The sequence below is a fragment of the Podarcis raffonei genome, chromosome 8 (assembly GCF_027172205.1).
Source record: "Podarcis raffonei isolate rPodRaf1 chromosome 8, rPodRaf1.pri, whole genome shotgun sequence".
NCBI lineage: Eukaryota > Metazoa > Chordata > Lepidosauria > Squamata > Lacertidae > Podarcis > Podarcis raffonei.
Genome location: NC_070609.1, coordinates 21322028 through 21338866, shown reverse-complemented (window position 1 = coordinate 21338866; position 16839 = coordinate 21322028). Strand labels below are relative to the sequence as shown.

Below are 16839 nucleotides of genomic sequence, written 5' to 3'. Positions count from 1 at the left end.
GCGCTGTGAGTGGTTCCCCCATGACTCAGATGCACAGGTCACATCTACCAGGAGCCATATGTTTAGTGTCGTGGGCCCAATTTTTATGGAACTCTTTTCTTGTTGAGGTCAGGCAGGCTCCCTCTGCCTGCTGAAGACTTCTTTTTATTCCAGCAGGCATTTTATTTGATGGCCGATGTTAGAATTTTAACTGATTTTAATTTTTGCTATAATGTACCTTTGTAAACCACTTAGAGATGATTGTAGTGAGGATGTGTAAAAATTGTTTAAATAAATAATAAATACAAGTCAACATATTTTTTAAAAAAAACATGCAGATCTGCATCCTCTTTATTTTGGGGGGGAGACAATGTATAAGTGACTGCCTGCATCTCACCACAGTGCGAAAGGCTGTGACCCAATAACCTGGGCAATTACTTCAAGGCTCCTGCTGCTCTTCCTCCTTATAGTTCTTTATCTTTAAACCAGACTTGGGCTGACAGCCCTTAAAGAAAAGACTTGTCTCCAGAAAGCCCTTCCAATTTCAGACTTGACTCTGGAAATAGGACCAGAGATGAGCAAATCTGTCCATTTTTGTTTGTCTCTGTTTCTCCTTTTTCTAATCCTAAATTCAGCTCTCCACATTTCCACATCAGTTTGCATTTAATAAAATAAAAAAAAGTTCTCAGGAAAATTCATCAGGAAATTTCCCCCCTAATGTGCATGTCTGCAAGCAATTTTGCATAATATATGGCATTTTTATTGTTATTTGCATGCACCCTTTACACAAATATTACACACACACACACACACACACACACACACACACACACGTGGCTGGAGAATGTTCTGAGAAGTGCAGGTTTCAAATGGGGGGGGGCTATTTTTCGGTTCACATCTAGTTTCGGAAAGTGCAAATTAGGTAAGTTCCCCTTTAAATGCAAACTGACACAAATTTCTTCCCCAACCCTAAGTAGGGCACATGCCCATCCTAGTGAAACCCCCAGAGAATCACTGCCAGTCAACATCTACGTTACTGGGTGTAAATGGACCAATATTCTCACTTGGTATAAAGAGCTTCCTGTATTCCAATCAGCATGAGATTATTGATGCCTATTTCATGCCTTTCTTCCAACCCGGATTTCTGGAGTCATGCAGTCCTGTGAGACACAGCTCCCTGGTTAATGCATAAACTGGGGAGAAATCACCCCTTTAAAATAAAACAAAAAATAAAACAGCTCCACCTCAGAAGCCAACTGAGCACAAGCTTCAGCAGTCACGATTTGTGAGATCTTTTCCAATTGGAAAAGGGTGGGTGGGTAACCCAGTTCCAGTTTCATGACATCTGACTTCTTGTTTCCTGGAATTTATGACACGTGAAGGAGTTGAGCGCTCCCTACCATCCATGTCCTGTGTGAGAGTTTCTTCACTCTCCCCTGCTGGCACTAAGCAATGGAGACTCACTATAAATCATTAGCAGAGCCTACTGTCAGTAAATGGGATGCGAGTGGCGCTGTGGGTTAAACCACAGAGCCTAGGGCTTGCCGATCGGAAGGTCGGCGGTTCGAATCCCCACGACGGAGTGAGCTCCCATTGCTCGGTCCCTGCTCCTGCCAACCTAGCAGTTCGAAAGCACGTCAAAGTGCAAGTAGATAAATAGGTACCGCTCCGGCAGGAAGGTAAACGGCGTTTCCATGCACTGCTCTGGTTCGCCAGAAGCGGCTTAGTCATGCTGGCCACATGACCCGGAAGCTGTATGCCGGCCCCCTCGGCCAGTAAAGCAAGATGAGCGCCGCAACCCCAGAGTTGTCTGCGACTGGACCTAATGGTCAGGGGTCCCTTTACCTTTACTGTCAGTAAAAGACTCACAAGGGCCAACAAGAGGAAAGGAAGACTACCACCACCAGAGTGAAGAGAAACTGCCCAAACCAGGCAGGACTTGGCATCTTCTCACCTCTACCTGCCCAGATTTGTCAGCGAATGAAATCTGACTTATGTGTGTCCATGAGACAGTGTGAAATAGTTCCAAGTAGTATCCCAAATGCCGAGAACGCCATTCTCCAGTCTAAGGACCCAACACCTGTGCTGGGCTTCTTCAGAAAGAAAAAGCCAAAGAGAGAGCAAGAGAGAGCATTTGGGAGTGGGGACGGATAGTGCTGTGACTTGAGAGTGCTCCTAGTCCACAGAATCTCAGATGTAGTTTATATTCCAGCAGTTATTAAATAAATAAATAAAGTGAAGAGCAGAGCAAGCTGTTCATTTGCAGCCGGTCCCTGGGGTTTAATAAAACTCTACTCACTGCTGTAGTATCATTTTTATGCTATCATAAAGCTGGACCATTTAGCAGGTTTGTGTTACTTCAGCAGTTAGCACTGCATGAAAAGCAATTCCAGAAAGGTGAAAAGGAAAAAAAAAAGTAAGAGGGTGAGAACCTAACGGAGGAGAGGAAGAAGGAAAAATGCCATTTTCCCCCCCAGTCGAGCCAAATCTTCCTGCCCAAAATGCTGTTGCAGAGGAGTCCCCTGAACAAAAAAAAAAATACCGTTTCTATTACAATTCACCATGCCCCCTCCCCCCTCCAAAAAAAGACAGGTGTGCTGATAGTTTCTCCCTTCCTTCAGTTTATTTAGAAGGTTTTTGCCTTGCTTTTTCTCATAATGATATCATAGAGTTCTAGAGTTGGAAGGGACCCCTGAGGATCATCTAGTCCAACCCGCTGCAATGCAGGAATGTGCAGCTGTCCTGTACGGGGATCGAACCCGTGACCTTGGTGTTATCAGCACCATGCTCTATACAACGTATAGTACAGCATGCAATGTACAGTACAGTAATACTGCCCCCCCCCCCGCTGGCTGGGGCTGATGGGAGTTGTAGTCCAAAATGGGGAAGAGTGCAATTAAAAAATGATGCAAGCAAGGTACTTCTGGTGCAAATGGATGCTCTGAAATCCTTCATGCCCTTCTCCGCTTTCTGTCTGCCTCCAAACATTCCTGATTGCCCTGCTCCAATGATTGCATTTGAGGATGAGTGCCAGTGGTCAAAACCTTTCCCCAATGTATGTACATGCTGAGAACTAGTATGGCCTAGTGATTAGGGCTAGGGCTGGGGAGACTCAGGTTCAAACCTCTGCTCAGACACAAAACTTACCAGGTGATCTTCAGCCAGTCACTAATCCCTTAGCCGAACCAGCCACACAGAATTTTCATGAGCGTAAAAGGAGGGGAGTAGAACCAGTGGCTGAGGCACATTTGGACTGGAAGGGCAAAAGGCAGGGAGCCCAAACAGTAAGTAAAGCCAGAGCCAATGGCAGGGAGAACTAAATCTAGTTTTGTCTCCATCTTCCTCCTGCTGAGTTCTACCACCGTGCATGAAAGAATTCACTCCATCGTCCCACTGAGTGGTATCAACACCAGGCTTCCTTTGGTCATATAAAGCAAGTACTGGGTTTCTCTGATAAACAAGGTCCAGCCAAGGTGTGCAGGAGCTGCAAGGAAGCCCTGGCTTATCAGCAAGGAACAAGCACTGCAAAAAGACAAATTTATTATCCATATGCATGCACATTTCAAGCTCATGCCGGAAGGCAAAGGAACATCCTTTCGATGTGTGGGTGAGTTGCTGATACAAGCAGCCCTCTCTTCTGAGGCCTCTGAACCCTATAAGCCCAGTTCCCACATGAATATAATTCAGTCGATTCCTTAACGATTCTCAGCTGAATGTGTGAACGGGCTCCACCGAAAGCATCCCTTCGGGTGATATTAACAGAAATGGAAATTTCATCTAAGATTTTTTCAGCCTTGGGTGACACACTGGCTTGTGCAAGTAACTAACAACTGTGGAAGTAAATGCAATTGCATGTGTGAACAAAGCCTTAGCCCACTGAGTGCAAGAGACTCCTTCTTCACACAGTCTAATTGCCACTTTCGAACTTGAGGAGAGTCCTTGCATCTGTGATACACACCAACACTAGTAGATTAGACTACTGTAACACACCCTATGTGGGGATGCTCTTAAAGGCTTTTCAGGAATTACAGGTTCATAGAATCACAGCATAGCATCATAGCATTGTAGAGTTGGAAGGGAACACAAGGGTCATCTAATCCCACCCCCTGCAAGGCAGGAATCTATTTGCCCAAGGTAGGTTTTGAACCCACACAACCCCGAGATTAAGAATCTCCTGGTCCAGAGGTGGCTAGACTCATGATTGCAGCTGGCTGCACAAACCTGTGCTTAGATATCTGCACTGGCTACCACTTACTTTCCTGGCACAATGCAAAGTGCCGTTGACCTTGATCTAGGTTAAGAATAGGAAACCTGCTGATAGCACACTGAGTTCATATGCATCAACAGAAGCTTGAACTTCTGTACCTTGGAGAAGCAGCTATGAAAGCAATCTTACTGAGACTTTCAACTGGTAGATAAGAAACCTTACTTTCCCTGCCCAGGGAAAACCAGATCTGCCTGCCTGTCTCTCTTTATGTATAGATTTAGCAGCTGGCGTACAGAAGTCCTTTTCAAAGCACATTTGCATGAGCTAGGCTTGCGTGCTATTGCTGGTGAATCTTTAGCACTCGCCCAGCTCTGGTTTGATAGGACTGGGGGAAAGCCATAGCTCAGTGATACAGCATCTTCCCTGAATGCAAAAGGTTCCAGGTTCAATCCCAGGTGTCTCCACACAAGGCTGGGAAAGACGCCTACCTCAAACTCTGGAGTGCTGCTTCTACTCAGTATAGTAGACACCACTTAGCTAGATGGTCTGATTCCACATAAGGCAGCTGCCTATGTCCCTGTTTCATAACAAGACTGCTTCATGTTTGTTAACTGAATTGAGAGCTTTGGCTTTGAAACAGTCTATACTTTTAAGAAGAATGGCAGTAACTGGCTTACCTTAAGAGGAGCTTAGAGGCAATGCAAGTGCTGGTACAGCTCCGAGAGCTGGCACTCAATGAAACTCAACATATATATTCAGGTACACTGTACATTTTAAGCACATGATTCTCCCACAAAGAATCCTGAGAACTGCAGTTTACACCTCACCAAGCTAAAATTCTAGCACCCTTTAACTGCAATTCCCAGGATTCCGTGGGGAAAGTCATGCACTTTGATTTTTTGTACACAGCCTACATACACTTTTGAGAGATGAAGCAACCCTTCAGACAGAGGACAAAGGCCGTAACGCTGCTTTCAAGTATGCAAAGAGGAGTACATCCGCCTTCCCTTCTGACGCCTGCGTGATATTTCCTCTAATGGAGGTTAGGAGAGCCAAGACCACAGCGGAACAGATGGGAGATATAAGCTTAAGTTTAAAAAGACAAGCACCCAAAAGAACTGGGTAGAACCAGGGGTGTAAACTATGGAATTCTCCCCCACAATGACTACCAACCTGGATGGCTTTAAAGGAGAATTAACAAATTCATAGAGGAAAAGACTACGGTCTACCTCCACTCTTGGAGGAAGTATGCCTCTGAATACCAGTTGCTGAAAATCACAAGTGGGGAGAGCGCTGTTGTGCAAAGGTTCTGCTTGCAAGATTCCCACGGGCACCTGGTTGGCCATGGTAAGAACAAGATGCTGTTCTAGATGGGTCTTTGGTCTACTTATGTGATGGGCAATCTGGTATTTCTAAGCTTGTTTATTCTCTTAAGGAACAGGGATGGGTACAGAGAGGAGGAAATGGCTAGCGAGATGAGTCACTAGCCTCCCTTCCTTCTCTGCAATTATATGCATTTTTACTCCAGAGTAAACCCCACAGAAGGACCGACTGCTGAGATCCGATTGCACCAGTGGGGCTTCTAGATTGGCTGTGGGCTGCAATCCAATGCACACTTACCTAGGAGCAATCCCCACTGGAAACAGCAAGACTTATTTCCAATAAACATGAAGAAGGTTGCGCTGCTGAGCCTCCTTTACACCATTTAAGTGACCATCGGATCGTTATTCACACAGACGAGAAAGTGGAGAAAGGGTATTTGTAATGTGAATTTATCCTTCTGGCCAAATGACAAAGTGGATGAAGCAAGAACGGCTTTAAGCTCCATACAAAAGCGCTTCCAGAAGCTTGTCCACTTTCAACACACTGCAGTAGCATTGCAATCATGACTACTGCAAGAGAAGGCTTGGCGGGGGGTGGGGCATTCCTGTAGTGCTTCACACACTGTAGGCACAGGAATTAGTAGTCCCAATACTTGCAAACCTTGAAGAAGTATGCATTGGTGAAAGCTGGCCTAACCCACAAAAGCTTAACCCACAGCCAAACTGTGTGTCTTTTAAACTGTCATGGGGCAGTTTTCTATTCTGCAAAAACTGTTATTTATCTTGTGGCATCCATACCTAGCATGGGGGGGCATTGCTGCCCAGTTGCTTGTACAGTCCATAGGTACGTTTCTTCCCCACAAGTAAATTGCCCCTGAATTGCACCAGCAGCAGCTACTGCTCTTTTTGTCCACATGATGCATAATGTTCCCCATGATTCATGGTTTTGTGTGCTTATTTTCTTTCTGAAAGCAACAGATTACCAGCTGCCCATGCTCCTTTGCTCTGATGCGAGGGACAAAAGGAACGAAGGAGATAAAAAGACAGCCCATTTCAACCTGGTGCCCAACAGCAGAGAAGTAGCCAACTCGCTTCTTGTGAATGTTCCTATTACAGGGTCACAGGGACACCAGAAGTCAATTTACATCGGGTTGGACTGTTGTCCGTCTTGCCCAGTATTGTCTACACTAGACTAGCAGTCACATACGGACAGTCCTTCTCAATAACTCCTACCTGAGCCTTTTAATTGGAGGTGCCAGGAATCAAACTTGGTAGCTTCTGCATGCAAGGCAGATGCTCTACTGCTGAGCTACAGTCCCTCCATATGGTCTTGCTCAGGCATAGGCAAACTCAGCCCTCCAGCTGTTTTGGGACTACAACTCCCATGATCCCTAGCTAACAGGACCAGTGGTCAGGGATGATGGGAATTGTAGTCCCAAAAATCTGGAGGACCGAGTTTGCCTATGCCTGGTCTTGCTCAATAGCAAGAGGAAGTACTGCTGGTTAGTCAAGGATGTTGCAGCAGTAATTATAAGCCATGGTAAAGAGATAGGCTGGGCACAACCGTAGGTGAGTGATGGGTCCTCCCCCAGCCCTAGACAGGACACTCCTCAGCTTAAAGCACCAAGGCCACCCAGCTAGTTTATATTCATGCCACAAAGGAGCAGCCCTAAGAAGTAGAGAGAGAAAGAAAAGTGGGAAGGCTTGGAGATTAAGGTTTTTGGCACTGTCAGACCTACATCAAGCAGACATCCACCAGCTGATAGCTTTATTGTTATACTTTGGATGTCAAAGTGGCACAAACAGCACCTTAAAATGCATCAGAGCCGCTGCTTCTTTGACAGAGGGTGTTGGTTTCCCATTAACAAGTGGAACGCGTGAGCTGGAGCATAAAACTTCAAGCGCTTTGGAATTGATAAAATAACAACTCCCTAATTAAGCAAAACTGTCAGTCAATGGGGCCTTCCGTGCAGCATTGGAAAACAGCAAGCACTACTGGCACACGTGTGCAGCATAGCAGCGCCAAGACCCACAGCTGGGGACAGTGGCGTGCGGAAAACCTCAGGCTGCCTGCGACCCAGAACTGCATACTGGAGAGGACTTCCTGCTAGTAAAGCTTTACAGTCACAAAAGAAGAAGGCCAAAAGCTGAAGGAGGAGGACTGCTGACGCCAAGGTCTACAAGCTCTGGACAAATCGTGTAGGCTGCAACCCACAAACTCACTGCTTCAGCAAGATTGCTCTGATTAAGAAAGAGATGGCACTTTTTTAAAAAAAACTGCCAGAGCCTTTGGTCCCTTCTGGTGACCTGTTGATTGAGCATTTGTATGCACAAAGTTTGTGGGTTGGCTACACCACACCAGGTGTTTATTGTCCATTTGTTTGCAAGAAGGTGAGGCAATGTTCTGTAAAGCAATTGTTCTATCACACTTACCAGTGCATTTTCCTCCTCACTTTCCTTATTTAGAAAAGTCCTATTTTGGTAAGTGGAAGAAAGGGAGTAGGTGTGTTGAGTGAGGGTGTCTAATCAACACTTACTGGATAACCTGAATTGATCAGTGTATCCCGATAACAGCGACGGTCTGGAAGCACCTGCACTGCCCAGTAGACAGAAACAATAAATTCACCTATGCTTTGGAGTTTGTGTTTGTGATGTTTTATCCTATCCATTAAGCTCAGAATGGCATTTGGAGGAAGGGGAGGGGGCTACTGGTCAGGACCAGACCTGCATAGCTTCAGAGATTTATTACTGATTACAGATTGGTATCACCTTTTCTTCAAGAAGTGCATAGCGGCACGCATCCCCACCACCACCTCATTCTCACAACAACTCTACAAGATAAAAACAGATCAAAGTCCCACATTCTGCTTCATGCCTGGGCATGGGCATGGATTTGAATAGGGCATCTTCCCAGTCTTAGTCCCACACTATAACCATTACACCATACTGCAGGCACCCCCAAACTCGGCCCTCCAGCTGTTTTGGGACTACGGCTCCCATCATCCCTAGCTAACAGGGCCAGTGGTCAGGGATGATGGGAATTGTAGTCCCAAAACAGCTGAAGGGCTGAGTTTGGGGATGCCTGCCATACTGGTTCCTTGCAGAACTCCATATTAAACTAATAAACAAACCCAACTATTCACATATGGGATAAAGTCTCTGTAGGAAATGGGGGGCGGGGGTTGGTAAAACCCAATGGTTGCTTTACAAATACTGCGGCTGCTTCAGTACATGTTCCTTCTACCATCTCCTACCCCATCGGGCCTGCAGCTGATACTACTGGTCCATCTTGGTTCACTTATGGCAGGACTTTGTACTAACCAGTTTCTCCCCCCTCCGCAACAGAAGCCACAAAGCAATTCTTCCCACGCAGGGACAGGTGTAAGGGCTGCAAGCAGCCCTTGTTTCAAACCTAATTATGACGCAATGCTGGGTTGCAACCAGGCTATAACGAATACAGGTCAGCACACCAAGGGCCCCATCTGCGCTGCACATTTAAAGCAGTACCATGCCACAGCTTCGCCCAAAGAATTCTGGGGAATGTGGTTTGTTAAAGGTCTCATTAGGAGACCCCCTATTCCTCTCCCAGAGCTACAATTCCCAGAGTGGTTTAACAGTTAATCCCTGTTCCTTGGGAACTCTGGGAACTGTAGCTCTGCGAGGAGAATAGGCGTCTCCTAACAACTCTCGGCACTCTTAACAAACGACTGTCTGCAAGATTCTTTGCAGTAAAGCCATGACTTAAAAGTGGAACCAAAGAATTGTAGAGTTGGAAGGGACCACCAGGATCATCTAATCCAACCCTCTACAATGCAAGGATCTTTTGCCCAATGTGGGGCTCAAACCCACAACTCTGAGATTAAGTGTCTCATGCTCTGTGCTCCCCTTTTGGCCCTTTCCAAGCTTTGTGTAGAACTCCCTTTCCTGCAAATAATTCATTTCAAAAGCATAGACAATATACCCCAGTGGCCAATAAATCTGTGTTAACTGCAAGGTGTGGAGTGGGGAGATACTAGGGCAGGCATAGGCAAACTCGGCCCTCCAGATGTTTTGGGACTACAACTCCCATCATCCCTAGCTAACAGGACCAGTGGTCAGGGATGATGGGAATTCCAGTCCAAAAACAGCTGGAGGACCAAGTTTGCCTATGACTGTGCTAGTGCATTTGTTAAATGGTGCACAGGAGCTGAAGTTCTCTGTTCACTTTAGGAGAGAGGATGGAGAGGCCAGCTGGAAGTTTTAAATCTAAGCTTCTAATCCCACCTTTTAAAAAAGGACTGACTCATGGGGTAGGGGAGCAACTCCCCTCCCCTTCCCTCTCCACAACATGGGGAAATGATCTGGAATTCTCAGCTACTGAGCCCTCTCTGTGGGTGACAGACTAGGCTAAGGAGGAGGCAACTGAAGATGAAGACCCGCTGCCAGAAACACCCCCACCATCCCAGCAGAGAGAGAGAGAGGAGAGAGATGAAACTCTCTACAGTTGCAATGTTTCTGAACCTCAGACATAAAGACTATGAACAACTCCCTCTCGTATGTACGGGCCTTTTAAGAAAGTGAAACAGTATTGTGAACGCAAGACTGATGAGCGGTGCTCCCTGTATCAGGTTCTCCGCAGGGATGAGGAACGCCTCTCTCTGCAACTCTGGCAATGCACAGCGAGGGGAGAGAAATTTAATCCAAGGAAAGTAGCTCTAACAGAAGGGAGTGGCAGGTTGCAGAGATGTAGATTGGGATCAAAAAAAAAATATTAAAAATTACAGAGACGGACACGACAGAGTTCAGGGACCAGGGCCGCAGGTGCGAGGCTCCAATCTGGGGCTTCATATTACAAACTGAAAACCAGGAATGGAGTATTTTCTATGTGAGCAGGACATACAAAACAAAAAACTAACAGCCAGCCAGGGCTGAACTTTCCTTTCAGTAGCCAAGACTAATAATCCCACACAGCAACAAACGAAACAGAATTAGCATTTAAAAAAAATAAATTGGAAAGATGCTCCAACACCCCTCAAGGACTTCCAGGTCTTTTGGCGGTGTCTGCCAACCTGGTACCCTCCAGTTGTTTTCAAACTACAACTCCCATCAGCCCCAGCGAGCACAGCCAGTGTAGACCAAAATATCTGGAGGGCACCAGGCTAGCAAAGGCTGTCTTTAGGAGTTATGGTATCCACAGTTCAGCAGCCTTAAGTGCAAACTCACTGCCTTATACTGTAGAGCAGGACCCACCAGCTAATTAATTATCCCCTTAATTATCTTGCTAACATTGAAGGAAGGTGCCTTTCTGGGATTCCTTAAAGGGAAGGGGATCATTTCCCTTTCAGTGAGATAACTTAAGAACTAACAAGAAAACAAGTGCCACGCACTCATCACAAGGAGAAGCCACCTTTAATGCACAGAGCTGCAAGAAATCTTTCGCTTTCAGATTAATTTATTATTGCAACTCTGAAAAGTGGCACACCTGATTCTCCCCCTCCCCATTTTATCCTCACAACAACCCTGTGAGGTAGGTTAGTCTAAGTGACTAGCCCAATATCAATCCCCTTGACCTAGTGGGGATTTGAACCCTAGTATTTCAGGTTCTGGTCCAACACTCTAGCCACAACTCCACACTGGTGTATTTGTACAGATTATTCCAGGTCTGACTTATCACTGTACCAGCACCCGCACCAAGCAAGAGGCTGGTAGCAAGTCCCCTGTGCCCTGCACCCTATGTGCAGCTCCTGCCATCTCCTTCTCCTCCTGGATTGCTGCAGCTTCTCTCTCCTCCCTTCCCACCATCAATGAGTGCTAAGCATAGAAGCTACTGCCTCCCACAGCCAGTTGCACCCCTGCCCCTTCCAGCCAGGGCCAATCAGAATATAGTGGCCAGTGGCAACTCCTGCACCCAGCACTGGCTAGGAAGGAGCAAAGGAGGTGGCATCAGCTCATACTCTCAGCACCAGCCAATACTGTGAAGGCAGAGAGTGAGGAAGGGAAAGAAAGAGGGGGCCATCCCACTGGTAATGGCAAAGGCAGCGGCAGAAGGGGCCAGCCCTGCTGCTGGGGTATGAGCCTTGGCAGGTGCCCAACATTGCCAACTGCTAACACCAAACTAGGTTGCATTAGTTTCCTTCTTTGCTGGTCATTTTTATTCATTTGATACATCTACACTTTCATCTCCTACAAAGGAGATGTTTCATGCCATTGGGTTGTATCCTACTCAAGTTACATTCAAGCGTAGACAAATTTAATTTAACATATCTAAGTTAGCCACATCCATTATTTTCAATGGGTCTGTTTTGAGCAGAACTAGCATGGGATACCTAATGGGAAAATGAAGTCCTATCAATCCTTTAAACGGCCAGTATGCTGCTTCCACAGCCCATAGAGGTCTCTCAATGATCAGCATATTCCCATTTTTATCAATATTGCTCTAGGGGTGGAGAGTCTCTGGTCCTCCATATGTTGATAGACTACAAATCCCATCATTAGGATTCCCTGACCATTAGGCATGCTGGCAAAAGAAGGTGGGGTCAACTAATCCTAGTTTTGCCCCCATCCTCCTCTCTGCTGCATTCTACAAGGGCAATGTGGAGACCAAAAAAAAGGTGAAGGTGACAGCCAGTGCCACCCCCTGGAATGGATGGAACTAAGAAGGCAGTTGGGGGCTGACTGAGGATAGGCTGAAGTTGGTGGGGCAGCACCCCATTTGGCCTAATGGACCAGCCTCTACTGTATCCCCTAACTCCCTACCCTTCAAACATGAGCAAGCTTCTGTCAACCATCTAATCAGCCAGCCAGTCTGATTTTTTGTTGGCAGGCATACCTTTGCTTCAGTTTCCCCAGGAGGCCAGCGGTGGAGAGGGGAGAAGCTATGTTGGAAGAAGAATCATAGTATTGATGTGGATGGAAAATCTCTCTACCCACAGAGTATTCATGTCTTGATTCCTCAGAGTCTAATACACTACTGCAGGAATGAATTCAAGGTATGCATCTGGAAAGCTCTTGAAAGCTATGAAGGCACAAGCATCACAAAGTCTTCTCCCATGCAGTATCATGTGGAACATGGGAAGCTGCGATAAACGAAGCCTATTCATAGAGCCTCCCTCACAGTACTCTCTACACCAACCTTACCTGAGCAGATGCCTTCAAACATTTTGGACTGCAGCTCCCAGCATCCCTGGCCACTTGTCATGATGGCTGGGGCTGACAGGAGTTAAGAGTTAGGCAATGTTTGGAGGTTGAAAGCTGGTCTGCCTACACTAACTGGCAGCAGCTCTCCAGGGTTTCAGAAAGGGATTTCCCCCCATTGTTACCTGGAGGTTCCAGGAAAAGGTCCTTGGAACTTCAGCATTCAGTCCTTACTATGAAACCACAGCTCTTTCCCAATAACCTTGGCACCATTGTGACTAGAGCAGTTGTAAAACAAAACATTTAACTCAAAGAAATTGGCACCCCAACCAGGGCACTTTCGAACACTTCTCCAAAAATGGAGTACTTTCATAGGAACAAACGAAGCTGCCTTATACCAAGTAAGATCATTGGTCTGTCTAAGTCAGGACCATCCACACTGATCTAGCTCAGTATTGTCAATGCTAACTGGGAGTAGATAGCCAGGATTTCATACAAGGAGTCCTTCCCAGCCCTATCTGGAGGTGCCAGCGGATTGACACAGGGACCTTTAGCATTCAAAGTATGTGCCCCACCACTGAGTTATGGCCCTTCGCCTTTCCCAGCTTTCTAGAGCTATGACCTTTGGTTGATGTAGCTACTACTCTTCACACATCAGATTTATTCTCCCTTGTTTAAATAACTGCATGAAGCAGAACAAGAAGTGAGAGCATTCCATAGACAAGTGTCTTGGACTGTTCCTTGGATGCAGTTCTCTCTTCCCGTCAGTTTGGGTGGAATTTTGTCCCCTCTGCTACCATATACATCCATCCTGCACCAGGACACCAGGGTTAGCATAAGTACACCCAACCAGACTCCATCCAGCTGTACAGCCCAAATTACCAAGGCTTCCCCATATGCTTCTCTTGCAAGTACCAATCTATTCATGAGACCTGGTTACCTATGCATCATAAAAGAGTCAGTACTAAAATAGCCCCAAGGGAGAGGAGGTGGATAGAAGGAGAGCCATTTCATCGCCCATGAACAAATAACCTCCACCTGGTATATGTTCCTGTGACTCGGTGGACCCTTGGTCTGATCCAGCAGGGCTTTCCTTATGTTCTGATGTCTCAAGGTGCTTGAGGGCCTAAAACAAGTCTTCTCTTCAGCTACTCACAAGTAAACGGAACACAGAGAAGGTCAAATCCAGGTGTGGTGCAGATGCACAAAGCTTCAATAATGCTCATAACACCAGCCCAAATGATGGAGTGGACCTTTCCTGAATTAACACATTGTTTATTATAGGGTGGCTGGAAAGCGGAAAGAAAATCAATTGGAACTGCCTCTCTTTTAAATTGGCCCCTTCTGGTTCCCACATTACCTACGCTTTTCTGCCCCTTCCAGGTGTGGTCACCAACATGGGTGCAAGGTGTGTGCTAGCAACATCACTTTGGACGCACCCCATTTTCTGCTGGGCTATAGCAGGATGGCTCTCACACTGAAGTGAAAAAGTAGACTTCTCACACCATACACACACAGAGAGAGACACTTTCCTTGTAAGCTCAGGGAGTGCAACACACCTCTACACTAAATCACAATAAGAGGGGAATTGATTACTCCTGACAGAAATATTTAACAATCCAAAGGCAACAGCCTGGAAGCTTAGCCAGTACAGCCAATGCCAGAGGGGCGTGTGTCTGTTGAGAGACCAACAGATATATGAGAATGGAAAACCACTCTGCCCCACCAACTCAGTGCCACAAGGGTTAATTGCTTGTTAGTCCACATGTGCAGGAGAGCCTTTTCAAGCCCTCCTTCAAGGGAACACTTGCTTGTGGGCAGACTGCCTACCAGATGTTTAGGATTCTCAAAAAAGCACACACAATCGATGCAGCACACTCTGCAAAATTTGCCATTTCATACAAGACCTCAGAAGCAGACAAAAGCTTTAAAAAAACACACACAAATACACCAAATCTTACTTTGACTTAATAAGGAGACGTGGGCAATGTATGGAGCACCAAAGACAGGCAGAGTTTGTAGCTAACACATGTAGACAGTTTGATCGCACTTCCAGTTTTACAAAGCCCAAGACCTCAAAATGGTCATGCATCCAGAGTTCAGTAACACTTGCCCAATGGCCCTGCCCACCAATGGCATCGCATGTGGCAAATTAGCTGAGGAAATCAGTTTTCTGGGCCTTTTTTGTATTATAAACCACTCCAGCAATCTACACTGCATTCTATGGGAGTGGGGGGGGGGAGACCTTACAAAAATCACAAGCAGCTAACCCCACACACCCCACCACCCAAACTGGAGGAGAAAGTCTGGCATGTCCTTTCCCCAACTGGCATCTCAATCAATGCCATCAGATGAAAAGTACAAAGCCACTTTTACCCACCTCAACACTATTTCTACCCTGTACCCGCCCTCCAAAGTCCTACTACCAGACAGGCAGCTGCAACTTAACTGCAACTTAAGAGGAGGGAGAGGAAGGGTGTCCACCTGGCCCCTTTGTTGATGCCACTGGGGCTGGTGGGGGGAAGAGTGAAGGAAATATGGCAGGTGGACCAGGCAGCTACTGCAAGATAATCTCTCCAAGCACCAATGCAAAAAGAGGGAAGTATCTCAGGTCCACTTCACGAATATAAGCAGCAGAGAAGAGCTCCTCTTCTCCAAGCTAGCTCTGATAAGGCTGCAAGAGCAACTTCTCTTCCCTCAATCCCAGAAGACACCAGAGCTGCTCTCCTGATCAAAGTTGCAAAAGGCTGGAGTGGCCTCGGGTAGACCCTCAGGAAACTTGGCCGGCTCCTTCCCCTTCCAGCTCTGCCCCTCTTGCTACAGGATTTCGGCGCCTGCAAACAAAGCTACACAGACTTTCACTCCCAAGTATTCACCACCACTCCTTCCCTAATCACTAACTCTGGTTAAAACCACCACTTTCCAGGTAAGAATGTGCTAAGGGAGTTTAAAAACAAACAAAAAACGTGGGTGATGATGGTGGAAGATACACCACCATTTTAACACCCTTTAATTAACCTTCCCTGCAACACAGGGGTGGTTTAAGGCTGCTACCGGGCAACTAGACCCCCATTAAGAGTCTACTACATCAACCCAAGGAGGCTCAGCACTAGTGAAACTTCCACTAGCGCCTCTTGAAAACTAGGGCTCTAGTTTCTGGCGAGGGAGGCGAGAGGCGCAGGGTGAAGGAGGTGGAGAATCGCTCGGGTACCTTCCAACCAGCCGAACTGTTGCTGTCTCCTTTATCCTTAAAATAAGGGACGTATCTGACCATCCAGTCGTAGATCTGCGAGAGGGTGAGCCGCTTCTCCGGGGAGCTCTCGATCGCTTTGGTGATGAGATCCGCGTAAGAGAGGTTGCCCCAGGCGTTGCGCCGCGAGGTCTTCGCCTTGCGGAGCTGTCCAACGTCCGCGCCCAGCGAAGGCAGCGCCGGGGCGGCTTTGCCGCGCTCCGACGCCACTCCGGCGTTCTCGGCGCCTTCCGTTCCGCCGGCCAAGGGGTGCTTGGAGCCGCCGCCTCCTCCACCACCGCCGCCACCACCAGCAGCGCCGGCAGCCGCGGCTCCATCGTCCTCTTCTCCCGGGAAGTCGGGGTGAGGCAGCGGCCAGGTGCAGGAGCGAGGCCGGCTCTGGGGTTCAAAATCCGGGTCGATGTCAACCTGATGCGCTTGCAGCTTCTCATCCATGTTCCTCCCCCCTCCCCCCCGAAGCCGCCTTTTCTTTCCTTCCCCCCTTTTTTCCTTTATCCCGGGGGGGGGGGGGGGAGTCTCCTTTGTAAATTTCCAACGGAAGGATCGCAACAGCAAACGGCGCTTTTAGGAAGCGAAGGTCCAAGGCAGCAGCATCGCACCAAAGTGGGTCGGGGAGAACGAGCGAGAGAAGGGGGGGAGAACGAGCGAGGGGGGCGGGATATGGAGACGCTGCCTCGCAGGGTTTGGGGAGGAAGGTGCGTCGGGGGAGCGGTGGCGGGGAAGGGGGGGGAGGAAGGCAAGAGAGAGAGGCTCGAGTCCAGCGCAAGGGAGGTTCAGCTGGAAGGGCAAGGAGCGGCGAAGGCGGCTGCTTCCTCCATCAAGCCCGGCGAGCGAGAGACAGAGCAGGGAGGGGGCCGCCCGTTCAAGCAACAGATGAGCAGGAGGAGCGCGCCGGGCGCAGGAGGAGCGGCGTGCGCTTTCGAGGGAGAAGGGCTTCCTCGGGCGATGCGGAGCCTCCAAGGCCCCTC

At 47.7% G+C, this 16839-nt stretch overlaps 1 protein-coding gene across 1 annotated transcript in view; it reads right to left on the bottom strand.

The window, feature by feature from the left end:
* FOXO6 (forkhead box O6) overlaps positions 1 to 16316 on the bottom strand; it is a 112858-nt gene extending 96542 nt beyond the window's left edge. The window contains exon 1 of the mRNA XM_053398476.1: positions 15833 to 16316. Coding sequence (XP_053254451.1) covers positions 15833 to 16306 — 474 coding nt within the window. The 5' untranslated portion in view covers positions 16307 to 16316. The remainder of the gene's footprint in view (positions 1 to 15832) is intronic.
* Between the last annotated feature and the right edge of the window lie 523 nt (positions 16317 to 16839).